Source organism: Tinamus guttatus, unplaced genomic scaffold (assembly GCF_059628265.1).
Source record: "Tinamus guttatus ecotype Peru unplaced genomic scaffold, ASM5962826v1 Tinamus_guttatus_pri_ptg000652l, whole genome shotgun sequence".
In the NCBI taxonomy this organism is placed as follows: domain Eukaryota; kingdom Metazoa; phylum Chordata; class Aves; order Tinamiformes; family Tinamidae; genus Tinamus; species Tinamus guttatus.
Genome location: NW_028289186.1, coordinates 2676105 through 2696128, shown reverse-complemented (window position 1 = coordinate 2696128; position 20024 = coordinate 2676105). Strand labels below are relative to the sequence as shown.

Sequence of the window (20024 nt, the reverse complement as noted above, 5' to 3'; positions counted from 1 at the left end):
CTTCTGGAAGAACATTAGCTTTCAGCTGTGCAACTGCATAACAGAGGGCTTCTAAGCACTACCAGCACTTGAAAAAGATATTAACTGTTATCCTGTGCACTCGTACAGACACCCTCTCCTCTCTGAGCATCCTACAGCCTCTCAGAGCCTTTATCCTCACGTCAGCCTCCAAGGTGGAGCAGTGCTATTATCTGCATTTTACAGGCTGAGACACATAACACTGTGTAGGATGAAGGATTTGCTGGAGATCAGGCATGAAATCTAGCAGAGCAGGAACCTAAAGGTCTTCCAAGCACCCAACTGGTGCCTTAAGGTTTCTGAATGTGACTATAGAGACCCAAATTTAAAACATGAATTGAGAACTCACATAACCACATAGTCCAAAGAGTGTGGGAGTTTCCTTTATCTCAGCGTAAAGGAAGCAAAAGGTTTTGTAAAATACTCGTCTCTGCTCAGATCTCAGTTCCCTCCCAACATCAAAAATCAGCAAGTAGAGCTTTGCTGAAGGTGCATCCTTCAGGACCTCGTGGTTTCTGAATAATTATTCATGCAGCTGCTGAAGTTTAGCAGAGCCAGGCTGTTTTCCAGGAGCTACAGTGTTCTGTTTGGGGAAAGAGACTGTATTTGTGTGTTAGCCATTTTCCTTTTTGTGCCACATGAATGGAAATCTTTAGCTGCAGAGACGATTTATGACCTTTGTACCATTTAGCATCCTGCTGCTTCATCTAGATAGAAAGCAGTTTATGTCTCAATAGATGAGAAGTGGCAGACGGGGTTCTTGGAAAGCAGGTAGTTCCTTTTTCCTCCATCCAAGGACAGTGCACTGTGCCCATCCACATAAAAATTCAATACCTGCGTGTGCCACTTCACTAAGCCATTGGCTGCAGAACGCTTTTGAAACCTTCAAAAAATAAGCCAAATATTTCATCAGAAACCTACTCAGCAGTGAGGCCAAGACAAATTTCACATTGTTGTTGCAGAGTCGGATGAGGGAAGCTCTTATGCTGGGGCAGTCAGGATCTACAAATGGGTTTGTGGAGGCAACAGAGCTGCATGAACTTAACCGTGTGCGTCCTGACGCCGCTTCTGCTCCGAGGGCTTCGTTCAGGTGCATTGCTGGGTGCCCCAGTGCTGCCTGGAATCCTCAGCTGTGGCTGCTGGCAGAGAGCAAGAAGTTCAGGTTTCAGGTAATCTACTCAGTCTGTTAACAGGGTGCCTGTTAAACTTCAAGCACAACTCTCTTTCATAGCTGTTTTAAGGATTAAGGCCAGAGTGCATATCCATCAATGTTTTTTCCTATGTGCCCAGATTTAAGAATGTCATGGCTTTCCCAAAAGATACTCGTGCTCAAAGGCCTCTCAGATGCAGCCCTCTGGCCTCAGGTTGATAGTGCTTGCCAGAATTTAAGCCTTTTTCAGATGTTTCAGACAGCTCCTAAGACTCATTCCTGGGAGCCCGTGTTGCACAGTGCCAAGGGCAAGAGGGTAGTCAGACTGTAAAGTTTTAGTTCTGGCTCTTCCAATAGATTAAAATATTCTTTACATTTTATCAGGCAGCCAGAGCCCCTGAAAGGGCTGCTTTTGTACAAGCACAAAGGAGTGTTGAATGTTGTGACTTCAAAACTCTGAAGACTATTGGAAGCTTTAGGTTCTCAAGTCCGGATATTTGGTTTGGAGTACAGACCAGAATCATCGGTCTGACTATATTTGGAGAGAAAAACATTCCTGGCTTCAGCTCCATGCGGAGCCTAAATGCAATGGAACACATTACAGTCTGAGGGAAGCCATATGGTGGGAGAGGGAAGAGGGGAGGAGAGCAGGGACAGAGCTGCCTTTGCTTTGTCTCACTGCCATCAGCAGCAGTGACTGCGAATTGTGTCTGCTTTGCAGGGAGCGAGGGATTTTAAGCAAAGCTTCAGGGACACATCCTGAATCCTAAGCTCTCTGTGCCCTGTAAACGTCGTTTGAAAAAGCAGGTTCTAAATGGCTGTCAGGAGGGAATTAATGTTTTGTAAAACCTCCAGTGGCAAAGCAGAGACTCTGTAGAGCGTGAAGAATGGGATCATTTGCACAACACCAAACACTTCCCTTGTTAAATTACTTCAGTCTCTTCAATCTTACTTGCTTTGATGCTTAGTTTTTAGGCATGGTTGCAATATAATATACACAGTACATGGCTGCATTCCTAAGGGTAGATTTTAGCTCAGAAAAAACACTTCCCTATTTCCATCAATTATTCTTGGATACCATGGATTATTTCTCTTCTCCCCTTTAGTCAGTGTTGTTACATCATTAAATATTTTATCCAGTGCTATTTCCAAATTAATCTCTGCTACGTTTGGCACTTTTAGGAGGAAAGTCAGCTCTGGTGCTGCAGGCCAGCAAGCACGGCCACCGCTTCATCACAGAAGGCTCCAGGGCCATCTCTTCCAGCACATCCATACTCATGCTGAGAAGAGCTACACAGAGAAGAACCGGTAGTGCTAGACCTACAGCTGACTATCCAAAAGGAATCTCATTCCTGCTGAAGCAAAGCACTATTCACAGAGTAAGTACTTACCACTCAAGTATTGGAACAAGCTGCTCTCATCAGCTCTCCCCTTCCAGCTCTATATCAGGGGGTGGAAGGACAGAAAAAGCAAGTACCAGTCACACTGTTCCTAGGGTGGCTCAGGGCGCATCTCCCTCGGGTGCCAGTCCAAGGAGTCGGAGGGTGAGAATGTTCTTTAGTGCCCAAGAAGCCTCCACGCAGCCCCTTAGCCTCAGCATCCACCGGCATTCCTCGAAAAATCCATGGTTTGCTGAGTACCCAATGAGCTGAAAACAGGGGCCTCGTCCAGCTGGCACGGGGAGTGGAACATCTTGCTTGAAGTGTCGATTTGGAGCTGCAGTCACAGAAGCATCTGTGCTGGCCTGACCTCACGTTACCAGAGAGACGTGGGCTTGACCCCAGGCAGCAGCTCAGCAGTCGGTCATGGCCATCTAGAATTTCAGGAATGAAACAAAGGGCAAGTTTTCTGAAGACGCAAATGAATAAAATGCATCCAAGGGGGACTAAGACTCACTCCCCTGTGTCATGGAAATAGTGGCCAGACTTCCAAAGCTTTGGAAATTTTATTTCAAAGAGACACTTCTGCATTAGAGTATGAAAGAAGCACAGGGGAGGGAAGAAAGGTAAGTGTTCCCCCTGACCTGCAGGTAAAAAAGTGTCACTCAAAGCCTAAAGATCTCAATTGAAAGATAAATTATAAACAAATAGGCTTGACAAAGCCAAGGAGCAACAAATTCCTAGGATTGCATTCAGCTTCAATAAGAGAAGGCAACAAGACAGTTTGAACCAGAATAAAAGAAACAACATTCTTTCCTGGACAGAAGAAGGCTTTGCAAAGAGAATGCTGTTTAACATTGAAGACAGAAATTAACATGAAAAAAAAGGAGATGCAGTGGCTAATAATTTCATCCTCCAGTTAAGGCAGTAAATAGAATGGGAAAAAAAATGCAAGTCAATAGGTCTTTATCCCCCCATTGAGCATGAAGGGAATGTAAGGAATAAGCTATTTTATTTGCGGGAGATTTTTTTGGCTCATAAGCCCCTAGGGCTGCAGAGATCTCTCAGCAGTGCTGCCACAGTCGGCAAGCAGGACAAAACTGAGCTCGGGCTTGGTGGAGGAAAAGGAAAACTCTGTATTCGGAATTGTTCTCTTAAATCAACAAATCCTCAGCTTAAGGGTTTGGAGACTGAAAGTGATGGACCCTAGACCTCGTGCAGGTGCTATTCCTGACAAAACTTACATCAGTTATTTCCCTCCAGAGATGGTAGGCTAAGTGAACCACAGAATCTGAGGCTCCTATGCTGTGGTAGAACTATAATTTCACGGCTCCAGTTTTAGGCAGTCACCCTGCTGTGCTTGTAGGGAGGCTCCTGTGTACACAGATGGAAGCTATTCCCACAGCTGTCTGCTCCGGCTCACAAATGCAAAAGAAAACACTGCAAATACAGCTCTACCTGGTTGCACCATGGCAGTGATAGGAAAATGAGGCATAATCCCCAGATTTTACAAAAAATAAAGGCAACCAAAGAGGCTCGTGCTCCTTTCAGGCTTATGTCCTTACACTGCCCAGAATAACAGCACATTTTTAAGAGCGATTTTCCATGAAAATCCAATTGCACAAAAAGCCACGCTCATAAGAGCGGCTGCCAACTCAAATACCAGTCTCCCAGCTGGCTTAGAACACTATCTGCCAGGAAAAATTTAAGTGACAGATGCATAAAAAAAGCAAGAAAGTGAAAGTGGCCAGTTTTGTTCCGAAGCACTTCCCAAGGACTAACCAAAAGTGAGAAGCAGGGAGAGCACAGCAGAGTCTCCTTTGTGTCTTAAGGAAACAACAGAAATTCTTCTTGACTAGGTTTATCCAGAAGAAGGACCTACATCATTTAGAGATTACCTGGAAACAGGTATAAAGAACAAGCAAGTAAAATTGTATTCATTGTAAAATGATGGCCAAGGCTGCATAAACAATTCAACATTTTCAGGAGGGTCCTGGCACGTACCACCATCCTCCTGCCTTCTGGTGTCCCTCGTTCTGAGGCTTCTCTGACCATCTTGCTTTTCTCCCTTGCTTTCTCTTGCTTTCTCCCAGCAATTCCCTTCTGACTGGGAAAATGAATGGGTCAAAATGGTGCTTAGCAGATTAACTCTTACTCTTGAAACATCAAAAGCAATCACAGCAGGAAGAAGGAAATGCAAAAGCTTAGTCCCAAACAGAAAGCTATTTTTAAAACTATTTCAGTAGTGCTAAAGCCAGTGTATACTGTAGACTGTGCAAAATTCCATCGCTACATCGGCCTTACAATGAATTTCAGAGAGACAAACAAGATCATGAGTTCTTGAAAGAGAACTTATATTAAAAAAATAGAAGAAGTAATTTTACATTTTCTGCAGCAGCTACAAAGCTTGGAAGTTGAGGATTGCAGTCTCTCTACAGGCTTTTTCCATTAGGGAAGACAATTGCTTTGAGGCCAACACTTAAAAATATAATGACAAGACAGTTTTGTAGCCCCTTCAGAGTCCTTCTCATTTGCAAATTTGGGAGAGAATGTCTGGTTTATTCAGTAGGGATTTACCCTATAATTAACTGCCAAGAAACAGAATTAATAATGTAGATGAGTATCTGCATCTCTGACGTTACCAACGCTTAGGTGTTAAGATATGACCGACCAACCAACCAAACCAGCAAACAAACAAAAGGGTTAAATCTGAGACATTTTTGTAGCACTGTATGAAAAAAAATCCACTGAAATTATAACAACCTCACCTGAATACTTGGAGGAAGATTAACTGTAGGAACATGGAAATGTGACTTTACCAGGACACCAGAGAACTGCTACCAAGGAATAAATACTTCAACTACCATATATTGCACAAATATACTTTTTTTTTTTTAATGTTATCTCTTTCCTGTTACCTCTTTCCCTCCTGCTTTTTATCTTGAGCCAAGATAAAAGAGGAACACAGTATTGCTGTTTAAATTAAATGTGACCTGCAAGGTGTGACAGTGTCATTAAAGTGAAACCACATGTGCAGACACTCACAAACACACGTACAGGCCCCCACACTAGCCCGACAGGTTGTCACCACCAACGGTTACTTTACAGGGCAGATTATTTGGGTATTTCTCCAGTCAGCCAGTAGCATAGGGTAATACAATACAGCTGGGTCCGTGTTTTAGTTCCTGCTTGCACGTTCATTTTAATGCTCAGGAAAATATAAACTTTATTTTATTAAGTTTTGCTGCAAAACAATGAACCAAAAATGAAATCCCTCTTCCTCATTTCTTCATTATTACTATTTATTTTCTTTACACTTTGATTGAGTTTTTAAACACCTGACTTTGGCATCATGAATAGAAAGCTCAGGAGTCTCTGGACACACAGCTGGGGGAGTGGGGAAGGCAGAGCGTCACGGAGAGGTTACAAGTGCTTCTTGCAACAAGATATTTTCTCCAGTCGCTGCTCACTGCTTCATCTCTAAGGCACACGCTCTGTCGCTGGGATCTCTTCACATCCAGATTGGCCTCTGTCAGTCCAAGATGTTGTTGAGTCCATGAGGGCTCGTTCAGAGAGTATCATCTTATGACACTACTTTTCATTTCTCCACAGGCCCCTGGGAGGACTGAAGGCCGTGACTGCTCTCTTCTGATAGCTCCTCTTGGGAAGTACAAGAGTATTGCTTTACCTTGGCTTGCAAAAGGCATTTCAGAGCAATGCAAGGCTGCAAATCTGACACGGCAAGGATGACAGGATGCCCTTGGAAACATCTGCACATGAAAATCTAGTTGCCTCTGGTCTGAAAGTCTCCTCTGCCTTCAGCGTACAGGTCAGTGTCCTTTATTTCATGTCATTCTGATGCATCAGGAGCACAGAAAGAGGCACAGTCTGCCCTCAAGCACCACTGCTTGTACATACAGTATTGTGAGTGGAGGGGACTCCCTCTGCTTCTATCTGAGTCACGCTAGTTATTTGCTTCTTCTCATTGAGGATGGCTTTGCATACAACCAAACACATCAGACAGACCAGTGCTTCTCATCTAAAATGCAAACAAAAAAAGAAGTAAAGGAGGGAGGTGGGAATGAGAAGCAAGCATATCCTTAGACGAAGATCTGGATCCTCTCCCGGATAGCCTGCCGGCAGATCGGACACACGGTCAAAGCTGTGCTGCAGTCTGGGCAAGAGCCGTGTCCGCACTGGAAGACCAGTTTGATTTGGTCATCGATGCAGATCGGGCAGGTGATGCGCTCCTCCATCTGCCGGTAGCGGCTCTGCAGCTCCTCCATGAGCTTCTTCTGCTCCGTGGACTCCGAGCTGGGGCTGCACTCCACCTCGGTGCTGTCTGCAGGGCAGGAGGGCAGGGAGAGGGTTAGCGACGAGCGCTCTGCCCGTCCCCTTACACAGCCTCTTTCACTAGAGATGCTCTGACATACGGGTCTAGAACTCCTTACAGTGCTGTAACTCCATGCTCTCAACCTCCTGTTTACATCTGCAATACAAGTTTTGGCTCAAGCCTTTCAGGGCACAGCAAGAAGAAATCATGTGAATTCACTTAAGCTGACTTTTCCATGCATCAAGCTACAAAACCAAAATTATCTAGTCAGTTTTATAGGCAAAATTCAGTGAACCTTGAAGAGATATTTGGTTCTAAATCAGATGAAATAAAAGAACCACAAGTTTTGTTCAATTGCCAACTTTGGAAAATAGACACTTCCTGATTTCAGCTGAACACAGTCACTGTTCATTTTCTGTTCTGTTCTGTCTTTAATTAGGTTGTTTTATTAGTTTGCTTTACACTTTGATATAGATGTCCCTTTCCCCAACATTCTGAAATTATACTACAGTGGTGCAAGAAGTGATTTTCAAATCCATAGGGGATGAGGAGGATGCTAAACACACACACTCTATATGCAGCAGTGGCAGAGAAGTCCTGTTCATACTCTCAGAAACCTGGCTGTTCCTCCTGCATGGAAATCTGCATGTGTCTATCTGGCATTCTGCTGTCTACTCTCCTGACACTGAGCAGCCTGCAGCAGGGACAACACTCCTGTCTACTGGCAGGGAAACTTACTCCTTTTTGCATTATGAAGTTCCAAGGAGGATTTTGGGCTCAGCCAGCTCTGTGTGTCTGATGCTACATGGCAGATTCTTGGCTCCTTTTACTTTTGTCCAAGGCATCAAGTCACAAGATTAGAGCCAGATGCCAGCAAAGGCAAACATAAACCTAGATCAGCTGCAGTAGGACATGCAATTCCTTTCCACATGCACTGCTCTAAACCTGCAGTATGAGAGACCACAGCCAGAAAGACATCCACTCTCACAGGCTCTACTGGAAAGCCAGTGTGCAGCCTGCTGCCACCTTGCTGCTATGTCCCCCTCTGTTTAAAAGTGGTCTTAAGAGCTTTATCAAAGCAGGTCAGCTCAGTGATTCATAGACAGTTGGCTAGTCCTGCAGAGGCACTGTAATCTCAGCCAAGTAAAAAGCTATACTTCCACAATAAATATTTTTTCTTTTCTCACTAATTTTCACTGTTTCACTGGCACAGGGAGGACCTCGTGTTTGCTTTCAATAGACAGACAAAGTCAACTACAGGACAAGCTTCCTCGAATCTTATATTTTGTCTCTGCAGCCTGAGCTTGGCCTATGACAGCTCTGAGTTAACCTTCACCTCTCTGAAGCTAGTCAATCCAACATGTGCAAGAACAAACCCTTTTCTTATGCTTATTTCACTGAGGCTCATTGATATTGCCCAAATAAACCCTGTGAAAACCCTTCCCACTGTAGGCACTGCACAACAGAAGAGTGAACATACCTTGTTTGACTTTTTTTGTTATTGTCACTTGACATTTGATGCATTTCTTCATTCTCCTGGAGCATTCTAGCACAAATGAGATAACAAGAAATTACAATTAAGTCCACTATACCAAAAGCAAGAGGAAGATGACATACACAAGAACATCAGCTTTTAAACACTCTTAGTACTTCCTGGATTTTCTGCATAGAAAAACACCTTCTTGAAGCTCTTGGTTTAGCCTGTTTTCTCCCAGTAGCTAATACAACACACACAATTCTTCAGTACTCTGTGCCATAACAACAGGATCATAATCCTGGCTTCTCCACAGAAACTGCTGCAATGTGGCTGCAAACCAGCCCTTTGCTGCAAGGGAAATGAATGTGGCTCTGGCAGGCAGCCCTTACCAAGTGACCTGCAGTCGGATTGAGGTGGCTTTAGCCAGTTAACAGACTTGCTGACATGCTTGAGCAGGCGGCTGTTACAGTAATTGAAATGCAAACAGATAACGATGGCCAGAGAAAGGGAAAATCCTTCTCAGGGGGTTTTCACAGAGAGCACGTTGCCAGCTAGCACTGAAATGTGGGGCCTTCCTTATGAATCAACCAGGGCATCTCGAAGCACGAGCTCAGCTGCCCTGAGTCCCCATCAGAAACGCCTAGAAGACACTGTGCTTTTCATTGGTGGCTTTGAGCATCCCATCTACGAGGATGTTGCTGAAATCATGTCAGGATTGTTTCAGGTCACAGTTCAACACAGCCCAAAAAGGGCGGAAAACTGCACGAGAGAGGAAAAACGAGAGAAAAGCGTGTGAGAAAGTCAGCAGGGACCTACCCTCGCACACGATGCTGTGCTGGCACGGGAAGAAGTGGATGAGCAGCGCGAGCTCGGAGCACACCAGGCACTCCGAGGGGCCCGCCGCGCTGCAGACGCTCAGGTTGGTCATGGTGTTGGGGGTGGTGTGCACGCGGCGGAGGCTGCTCACCAGCACCGAGCTCTCCGAGGAGACCTGCTGCTCCCTGCAACATCAACACGAGAGGAGTTGAGGCACGCGCTCCCGTGGAGGGTCCCTCTCCAGCTACCAGGTGACGCTGCGCTGGCAAATGCTCCACGCGCACACGGTGCGGTACCCGCTCAGCACGGGGTGCCAAAGGGGCTGCCCTGGCTCCAAGCTGGGATTCGGGCTGGATCTGACCTGCAGCAGCTGTCGCCACAGCCACCGCTGTCACAGCTGGTGAAAAATACCTAAAGGAGCAGGTACAATGAGTCCTGAGCAGCTTCCATCTGCTGTCCCTTTCAAATAGCATCACACATGCTGCTAGCGGACAGCTCCAGATGAAACCAAGTGCTCAGACTGAAATGCAATGTTTCAGAGAAGCTTCAAGCCCTCCTGGACAGCCACACTGAGTGACAGCAAAGAGCTGTGACACCCAGTGCTTTGTATTTCACTTTGTATTTTGTAGACTGTGACCAGAGAACATGGCCTACCTGAATTTCTGCGAGAAGTCCTTGATGATCTGGACAATCCTTCCATCTGTAATGAGATCTAAAGGAGACTTTCCACGATGGTTGGCATAATTAATATCTGCTCCTTCTTCTGCTAAGTAACATGCAATTGCAGTTCCAATATTCAGCTCCACGTTTCCAAGGAAGCCAGAAGCTTCCAGCTAAGGCAAGAGGAGATACAATCACTATTAACATAAAAAAAGTCTCCATTACGCAGCTTTGCTCTGTATTTAATTCTGCAGAAAGTTGCCAAAAGCAGCTCTTAACAGAGAGGCCTGTAGAATATCCTCTCATTCCCACCTGTTTCCATGCAATACTCAATCATTTGCTGATTTCCTTTTGCATTTTAATTTTGAGATGAGGAATACTGATTACCTGTAGATTAAATAGCTTCACTTGAAGTCAATAAAAAATTTCCACTGCCTTAAAAGACCAGGGCACGTAGATCAGCACATGTAAAATTACAGGGGAAGCAACTGCACATTTAGATCTTCTTTAGGTCTGGAATGCAATGTTATTTGCACTCATGCTTTACATTGCAAATCTGGTGTGTGCACATATTGGTGTATTTATGGATGACAGAACACTGATTTAATATCTTTGCCAAAGAACCGGACTAAGCTTCCAATACGTGGCATATCATGTGTTGATTTCTCAATCTTAAGCCTTTCCTGAAATGACCTGTGATCAGACTGAGGGAGAAATTCTCTCTTCTGCACCCAATCAGCTATGGTACAGAGGGGAAGTTTAGCTTTGAGAGTTAACAGAAATGCTGAAAAGCACCGTTTTTTTTTTTTCCACTGCACTTGTGGTTTTATAAATTGACAGATCCTGCCTAGAACTGGCTAGAAAACAAGAATTCCGTTTCACAGAAACGCAGAATGGTTGAGGTTGGAAGGTTTCATTAAAAAAAAAGTTGGTTTTGCTCTATATTGAAAAGAAGCAAAGGAGGGAAAAGGGGTACATTCTCCCTGGCCCATTCCCTACGGAATATCCTGTGGAAGGCAGAGTTTCCAAATAAGGTAGAGTGAGGAGTCAAATGCAGGTCTTTCAACAGAGCAGGCAAGTAGTGTAGCTATTGCACTGTCTACTGTTATGAAGTGGACTGTTTGACCTTCAGACAAATGTTTAAAAAAATGCACTTCCAAAAGTTGAAAAACAAAAAATAAAAAAACAGGCAGGTTCTAATTCTGGTCAGAAGGCCCTGCTGGGGGACCCATGACCCCCCTTCGTTATGTGAGCACTTAACTTACTCTACATTGGAGAATTGTGCTCCTATAAGAAGTATTTCTTTCCCCAGTAATCCCCAGCCCTCTGGCTGAAAGCCAAGCACAGCTTCTTACCACAGAATTAAGATGTCGGGGCCTCAGAGGACATATTTGCTCCTTTCCCACAAGCAAGAAATTCTGTTCCCAGCTCCTTGTCTGCGCTGGCATTTTACAGTTTTCCTGCCTCACTTCGTCCCCTTAGGTCCCCCTGTCATTCCTCCATTGTCAAGCATTTCCCTGCCATTGGTGCTGGAGTTTCTCCTGTGCCCAGCTCACCTTGGAAAGCAGGGACAATCCCACCTCCCCTTCACGCTTCTCCATCATGACCGACATGAGCTGCTGCCGTTCCAGAGCGATGTGCATCGCCGTGTCCCCGTCCTCATCCTCAGCGTTGACGTCGCTGCCTTCGCTCACCAGCAGCTGCACCATCTCTACGTGTCCCTGGATGACAGCCAAGTGCAGCGGCGTCTGGTTCCGGTTGTTCTTGAGGTTGACATCACATCGACCCTTGAAGGACCATCAGACAGAAAGAGTTGTTGCTGCAGAGCTTGGCTGACAGTGCTGCAGCTCTAATGCTTGCTGAAGCTCAAATTCATCACCAGGACAGAGCAGTAAGGGGAACTCCTAGAGAGAGTTACATGATCCTGTCCCCTGTGCCTTGGCCTTACAGTCCAGACATCTCAGATATCAACTGAAACAAAAGGGAGGACCAACATTGTCCCTGAAATGTGCTGCATGACAGCTCGACAGTTTCCTGACACAAATCCTGAAACTACTGCAAGCAAAGCCATGGCCTTGCTGCTTTAAAAGATTCCTGACCGCCTGCTGGCTTTTCATTTCCTCCTTTTGTTTGCACCACTGTGCAAAAATCTGTTGAAACCTGGATCGCTCTGCCCTTGTGCCAAATCTGCAGGGGAAGGCAACAACAACAAGGGATAAAAAACAGAGCTTTTAGGTGCGCCTAGTTTAATACTTTGACCTCTACCTATGAGGTAGAGGAAGGTTCTGAATACTTTTTTTTTTCCTTAATCGACAGAACAGAGCTATTCCAAAGTCTTTTCCTTACAAGATCCAGCTCTAACTCCTGCGTTGTTCTAGCCTACAAGACTGCCTTCCTTTTCGCGACAATCCTAAAAGAAAGTGTCACCAGGAATGTCAAGGTTTGTTCTTCAAAGTGTAGGCACCAATGGCAGCTCGTCAGAGACAGTCATGTTTATGAGTCCAGCATTAATCTGATATACTGCGGAAATGAGGGCTTTTGGGGATGGAGACCCAGGAGATTTTTGTTTTACCTCTTTGATGAGAATTTCAGCCACTTCTTTGTGATTATTGAGAGCAGCAAGGTGCAAGGCAGTGAAACCATCTTCCTTTTTGGAGTCAACCAACTGTCGAGCTCTTGCTAGAATCTTCTTTACGGCTCTAGAGTGTTAGAGGTTAATCAGACGTGTCACTTTATCATGAAGGGAAACAACAGAGAAGAGACAGGCCTCCCTCTTCTGCTCAGTATCTATCAATGTTCCACACAGCGACTGACACCTGCTCCTCCCCAGCACCATGTGTACACTCTGCTCATGTCCCACTTCCAAATTACTGCTAAGAGAGCAAGGAATTCCCTCTGAGATGGGTGGTGACTTCCCCTATTCTCAGATGGGTGATCTTGTGCTAGGATTCACAGCTGTCTAGCGTGGGTTCAGCAAGACTGTGACTGGGAGTATCCCAGGGATTATTACTGTGGTTTGTTCACTTACAGTTTGTTGCCCTTTAGAGCGGAATAGTGGAGCAGGTTGAAGCCTTGACAATTCTGGACAGTGAAGTCAATGTTGGGTACTTCAGTGAGGATCTCAATGATGATCTTGTAATCTGCAGTGATGGCACAATGCAGGGGGGTGTCTCCTTGAGAATCCTGTACGAGGAGACAAAAGCAGAGCACAGGTTACCTCAGTGTTGAATCAAATAGGCTGCCTTGTTTGAGACAAGATACACAGTGTCACCAAATCACATCAACTCCAGAGCAAACATCCAGAAGTCATTGGCACCCCTAGTGGGTGCATAAGCTGTGTGAAGTCAGTTAACTGGGTCTTAAGTCCAGCTCCTGAGTAAATAAGTGCTAACATTTCTAAATAGCTTTGAGAAACTGACCCAGCAAAATCCAGTCCCATCATCATATGCATGTGCCCTAAAATGGGCTAGGTCCAATTCTCCACTGCTTGCTTTTTTTCCCCTTCTTCGCCAAATAAAAATAAAATAAAATAAAAAATAAATAAAGAAAAGGACAGCAAAATGCAAACTCACCGGGAGGTTGACATCGCAGTTGAGCTCGCAGAGGGCCCGCACCACCTCTGTGAATCCCTGGTTCACAGCAATGGACAGCGCCGTGCGCTTCGCGTTGTTCAGCAGGTCTGGGCTGGCTCCTTTACCAATAAGCAAGCGCGCAACCTCAGCTTGGTTTCTGGTTTAAAAACAAGAAGAAAGATTAGATTCCCATGCTGTGCAGATAGAACTTCTCCTCCTTGTAAGGCAGCAGAATTTCCCAATTTCTGTATCCTCTCCCTACCTTATCTCCTCTCGTTATTAAAAAGAAGGCTAGTAGATGAGCACAGAAAGAAAGGTACTTAGCTCTGAAGCTTAAGGGACAATTTCTAACAAGGGGAAAAGCCAGAGCAAAGTCATGCTCTGCCATGCTCTCCTCACACAGACTGTTCATTTGTATCTGCAGGTGTCCTTTTACTCCCCTCCCAGGTCTTGTATGAGATAGAGCGAAGCAAAAAGAAAGGTTTCCTACCCAAAAGCTGTGTAGTGCAGCGCTGCATCACCTTCCTCATCCCTCAGATTGACGGCAGCGTGTGCCTGTAGCAATATCTTCACCACATCCACATGCCCTTGATAGGAGGCAACTTGCAGGGCAGTTCTGCCCTGATTCTTTGTGTCGACCTATAGAAGGGCAGAGACAGAGCAAACAGCTGCTTAGGAAAGAGCAGCTTTCATCTCTCTCCCATCCTTTTCCCCACTCTGCTACAAAACTTTATACGTGTTTTAAAGCAACACAACCATTAGGATGACCTCAAGACTTGCCTTGTCTGGGTACTTCAAAAGGAGCTCCCGAACTTTGTCTGCGTTGTTGAGTGCTGCCCAAATGACCAAGCACCCGGCATGGTCCGGCTCTGTCTTCTGGGACAGCAGTTTTTCCAGAACAGTGGTCAAAGTACCTGGAGGAAAAAAGGAACAGCTTCCAGCTACCAGAGGCAAAGAGAATGTGGGCCTATGTGTGACTCTGCTCTCCCTGACCTCTAAGAAAACAGGTATGCTGGGGCTATAGAAAGTTTTATTGGCAGATGTGCAAAATGGACAGCAAGTCCAGCTACAGGTTGAAATGGGGCAAACACACCTCAGTTTGACAGCACTTTCACAAAAGGAGCTGGTAGTACAGCACATAAGTATTCAAGGGTTAGTATCTTTTATCTTCCTGCAGGAAATGTAGTGGGATGGAACAGGAAACTTAGATAATTCAAGGCAGTAAATCCTAAATCTCATGCTTTCCTCCTAAGACCAGCTTTGCTTTCCCAATAAGGAAAGCAAAGTAGAGGTGTTTTTTGTCCTTCATCTGAGGAAGCCCAAGGCAGCTGCGGTTTAACACTGACCAAAGAAGGGGCTGTTGTTACCCTGGAGCAATCACTCCTCAGCCCTTGAGGACAAGAAGGGACAAGACCTCTCCCTGCTCCTCACTTTTGGACTCCTTTGCGTTCTCCGTTGTCATGAGGTTTGCTTCCTCCTCTCTCTGGTAGGCTGTCAGACAGGCTGGGTTGAACGTCCAGGACTGCCCCCCAACTGATACTCGCAGGTCTCCGTCCCCATACACTTTGATCACTTTGCCAATGTGCCCTAGCGCCTGCAACGGGAAGAGAGAAATGGTTTTTGAAAGCCAACATGCAGTGGTCTTTGCATGTCAGAACCAACATAAAGCTTTAATGCTTTTAAGAGCAGCTTCGCAGGCTGCGCTCCTGCTGCGTAAGGAGAAGCACTAAATAGCAACACAACTGCAGACAGCTCCCACTTTAAGCACATCAGATGGTTTTAGCAGTCTCTGTGTTACAGGTTTACACAAAAAGCGTTTCCTGGACACATTACAAATGCCTGGAAGGAAGGTGGTGAAACAACAAACATGGTTTTCACAGTCCTGAGATGACTGACAAAGTTGGGATTAGGAAAGGTTTCCTCTGTGCATTTAACTGCTCCCGAGGATCCCTGTATTCTGCTCCATAGCCATGCTGGTTTCATCAGGCCACTTTTCTACGTGGACCCTCTTTCCTGCCTCATTTCAGAGAACTGGGAAGGCCATAAGAGAATGTATTTACTTTGGATTAAATGATCTACAGAGGTCCCTTCCAGAGTCATCCAGTCTGTGATTCTGTGACTACATTTCTTTGCAACTCATGTTTGCAATAACTTCTTTGGCCGCAAGGCCTCAGCAGTCCCAGAAATGCCTGGGCACCGAGTGGAGGGCAGTACAAGCCCAAGCGCTGTTACTGATTGTGTGGGGAAGCTCAGGAAATCCCTGGATTGTCCAGGAACTGACGCGCACTCACAGATGCCATCTCATCTGTCCACTCCCCATGACCAGGTTGGAATCGCTTCACAGTTTCCATATCATCTATCACCCGGACAACATCACCAACCCAAAAAGTGTTGAGCTACAAGAAAAAGAAAAAGTACAAGCTTTGGGGATATGAAGCCAAAAAACAACACCACAAACAAAAATATACATAGCCCTCCATCCCCCCACCAAATCCCAGCCAAATGAGGCCTGACCAGAGTATTACATCCCCTTACCATGCCAGACTCAACACCTGAGATTTTAATTCATGTTAATAAGGGGGTTAAATCTGCTTGTTAAAGCAGGAATGGAAACATGCTATTCAGAGCAGGCTGATAATATGAAGAAATATATATATATTTCAGAATTTTGTAGTCTTCCAGCAGCTCCTCCCATGCCTAGTAGCTCTTTTGTTGGATCAAAGTGTTGGAGTAATGACTTGGGCCATCCAGAACTATCAGGGAGGTGTTTGAATAAGAGACACAAGAAACAGAAAAACAAGACAAGAGAATAAGCAAGAAAACAGAATGAAATGGAACAACATGGAGGAGGGTGCATCACAGATGAGAGGTTGCTGCAGAGGATGCAGAAGGATTGCAACTTTATTGTTATCAGCCTTATTACAGAAGCTCAAATCAAGAAATAGAATTTACCTTAAAAACTTCCACCTTTTAAAATCCAGTGACTATCCCAAATGGACAACCCAGCAGTCCAGTTCCCCCAGTCTGCTGCCATCTAGTTTAGTTTTGATGGTGTTGATCAACACCTACCTTAGTCAGGGCTCCAGGGTGGAAAGTCCAGCGGGTCTCGCTGTTGAACTGGACCCTCACGTCCCCTCTGTCCGTGATTCTGTGCACAGTCCCTGTCTGGCCAATGAACTTTTGATAGGGGAGGAAAGAACAAAAACAAAAACAAACAAGGGAAACCCCCTAAATAAATTGCATTGCTTCACAATGGGGAAAGCAGGCAACCAAAGGATAGGTGGCTAAATAAATCCCCACCTCTAATTTAGACTAACAGCACTCCCAAATCTGTTTTAATGATATGCAGTCATTTGCTCTTCTGCAATTCTCATACAAGGCAGACATACCTGAACCTGAAAACAAACCTGACTCCAGGGTCCTGCCACTGAAGACTCTGCATTTATTTGCTCAACACAGTATAGTAGCAGAAGCTGTTACGTTACAGAGGTTCTGGTAGCTTCCTAGCTAGTGGCTACTGTAGCTTGACATAGTGACTGACAAATTACTCAAAGAACAGGAGCAAGCGGAAACATACCTCAGCCATCTTAGGGTTCCAGCCACCGTGGCCCTCCTGCATCTCCCGCAAGATGTCAATGTCCAGCAGGCATTTCACTTTGTCCCCGTGCTGGAACGGGTGCCTGTCTGTGCTCTCTTTCTTCTGCAATTCAGCTGGTCTTCCTGCAGGGTAGAATGACACCACTCACACACATGCAATAATACATTTTGGTTATCTTACATCATCTTACACCACTGCAAGACTGAGTTGCTTTACTAACCATCCCATAAGAAAGCAGTTGTTGACAGGCAGAACAGCTTTTTTTAATGATATGCATTATGTGGGAACATTATGGAACTACCTCCTCATTTTGTGTATTCGAAGGAGAATAGTTTTAATGTCAGAATCATAAAAGTGATTTGTACACCAGCATAAGACTTCACTTGCCAACAGAAGACCTGCTCCACACACCTAATTTTGGGAGATGCTCTTTGTAGTAAAAGCCTCCAGGTGCCTCCACAACACATTTCAGGTCCACTTTCCCCTTGTGTCCAACTCGGTAGACGTTTTTGTTGCCATCAGACCACACGACGCTGGCCACGCTACGGCCAGTCTCTATATCCCAGCCTCGAATATCAACCACACGTCCAGTTTTGCCTTCACCACCTGACAGAAAAAGAGGGGAGACAAAAGTATCCAACTTGCATTCTCAGAGACCAGCACACAGAAACCTACTTGATACTGGGATGTTTAATGAGATACAATTTAATAACATTTTTATATTTCAAACACAAGGAGGAAAAAAAAGTGCTACAGAAATATAAAGCAAGAAGAAAAATAAATAAGATGTTCTCCTCACATATTTTTAGTCTGCAAGAAACCTGGCAGGTATTAATGGCCTTGAATTGGTGCTGGCACAGACTGACAGATCAATTTGCCTATGGCAGCAGGCATCCAGATTTAAAAATAAAAAGCATCCCTCTTCATATGCTTTTCCCCAAAGAGGACATTGCAAAAATGTCAAAGAAAGCTTACCATCTTGGTTACCCCACTCCCAGTCTGGGCCACGGACTACTCTTGCCCCCTGGAAAGTTCCTTTTAATGTGATACGAGTCAAATTCTGTCGGGGACTCACCAGGACTCTGAAAAAGAAAACAAGAGAAAACAGATTCATTCACTTAATTTACTGTTAACTCTTTGCACTCTCTTAAACCTCCAGGATCCATGGTTCCATCCAGGATCAATGATGTCAGTACCACACCTACTCAGAGCAAAGCATGTCCCGAGTTCTCAAGATGACTGAAAAATGAGAGAAAAAAAGTAAAAAACAGAGACAATGTTGACCCCAAAAGCTGGTCTGCCTAGGAAGGGCAAGTTACGTAGGCACTGTTCCACTGACAGTAAAATCTCCACGTGGTGAAATCCTGTCACACACTTACGGCTGCGAGTGCGCTGTTTCGTAGCGCTCGAAGGGATGAGGCAGGTCGTGCTTGTTGTTCATGTAACACTGCGTGCACAAGTCATAGTCAAAACACATCTTGCATTTCCAGCGCATCCCCCGGATCCCGTGCTTCTTGCAACAGTCGCAAATGATGTTAGGGTGACGGACACCTAAGAACAAAAGAATAACAGCATCTACACACAAATTCATAGCAATGAGATTGACAATGCTACTAGAGCTACATCAGAATGTTTTAAACAGAAATATTACATACTATGCATGCACTGAGGAAGGTGCAATCAGAGGAAATCAAAAACCCTCTAAATGCACCAAGATGGCATCAAACTTGAGCTGATAATCCCTGCTTTTCCCCTGCTTTGACAGCTCAGGACAAGGCCACACTATTATTACATGCGTTCGGATGTGAAGATGGTTTACATGGCTGCTCTCTCCCACCACAGCAGCAAAATAAGACAGATTATTTTTAGTGAGTTGGCAAGACTGTTTTCAGAACAAGTTTGCAATTCTTGCAACATTTTGAAAAGAGTTTCAAAATGTTTCTTTGTACTACAATATGCCTGTATTAGAAAGCTGCAGTTCGGGCTTGTCTCTACTGTTTTAAACCTTGCAACTATTTTTATATAATCTAACAAATTATAAGGCAACATTCAAGACAAAAAAAAAAAAAAAAAAAAGAGTCAAAAGGACTGGCTGCACACAGATTCTTACAAGGAGCAGCCTCATTTTCACAGATGATTCAACAAAAGTTTTGTCACTTTTCCCAGCTTCACTGAAAAGCTCCCTGCTGAACAGAGATCCTCATGCAGATAAGGCCAGTTCTTAGGTTCTCTTGATCTATTCGACCAGCATTTTTAATTTCTGTGCACGGAGGTACCCAAGCAATGCTCATCGTTGCATCTGTCGCCATCAGGTGGCTTCAGTGCACTGCTGCTTAGTACCCGTCCCCGGGCAGCGGTAGCAAAGGCTTCCGTGAGCCAACCTTGATAGGAAATGTTGGTGTTTCACCAGGGAAGGGCAGGAGAAGCAGGTGCTACCCGTGCTGAAGGAGCCTCCTGTACAGCAGCGGAGCCTGCCCGGGCCGTACCCACCTATCTGCGCGTTGTCGTACAGGAGAAGGTCATAAGCTCCTTGGTAGCCAGTCCGGTAGTTGGTCCTGTTGCCTTGATCCCACTGCACCACCACAGTCTTATCCGGAGTGGTTGGGCTGCCGGCCCGGCCGATCTCCACCACGGTGCCCACGTTCCCTTCGCCGCTGTCCTGGTTGCCCCATTTCCAGTCCGCTCCCCGGACCACGCGCATCCCGACCTGCATGCTGGCGTTGACGTCCGGGTCCATGGCGGTGCGCGGCGCTCCTCACGCGTCCTCCGTGCAGGGGCTCCTGGAGACGGGCACCGTCCTCAGCGAGACGCCCAGCAGCATGCTGCGCACCCCTAACGAGAGCACAATTAGTGCAATTAATGGCACACAGCACATCACAGCCGTGACGATACAGCAAGAAAAGCGGAGGCTGTTTCAGCTCATACCCTCGGTGCACAAGCCTCACCGAACAAACACGGCCAGGATGTTTTCTGGATTGCACATTTCCCAAAAAGAAAAAAAAAAAAACACTCAAACTCCAG

At 45.4% G+C, this 20024-nt stretch overlaps 1 protein-coding gene across 2 annotated transcripts; it reads right to left on the bottom strand.

Moving 5' to 3' along the window:
* Positions 1-5723: 5723 nt before the first annotated feature.
* MIB2 (MIB E3 ubiquitin protein ligase 2) lies at positions 5724-19802 on the bottom strand. Of its 2 annotated transcripts, none has more exons than XM_088536178.1 (18): positions 19494-19802; positions 18383-18554; positions 17979-18085; positions 17415-17609; positions 16983-17125; positions 16475-16570; positions 15697-15801; positions 14837-14999; positions 14186-14319; positions 13896-14044; positions 13406-13562; positions 12862-13016; positions 12406-12532; positions 11390-11620; positions 9828-10006; positions 9174-9358; positions 8361-8426; positions 5724-6889 (listed from the first exon to the last, which is right to left on the bottom strand). In XM_088536178.1, exons 1-18 carry the CDS (start codon positions 19738-19740, stop codon positions 6648-6650), a joined length of 2853 nt encoding a protein of 950 aa, XP_088392304.1. In that variant the 5' UTR covers positions 19741-19802; the 3' UTR covers positions 5724-6647. The 2 variants fall into 2 exon arrangements, with proteins under 2 accessions (XP_088392304.1, XP_010223781.2); XM_010225479.2 differs by having other exon boundaries at positions 16475-16582; positions 19494-19801.
* Positions 19803-20024: the final 222 nt, after the last annotated feature.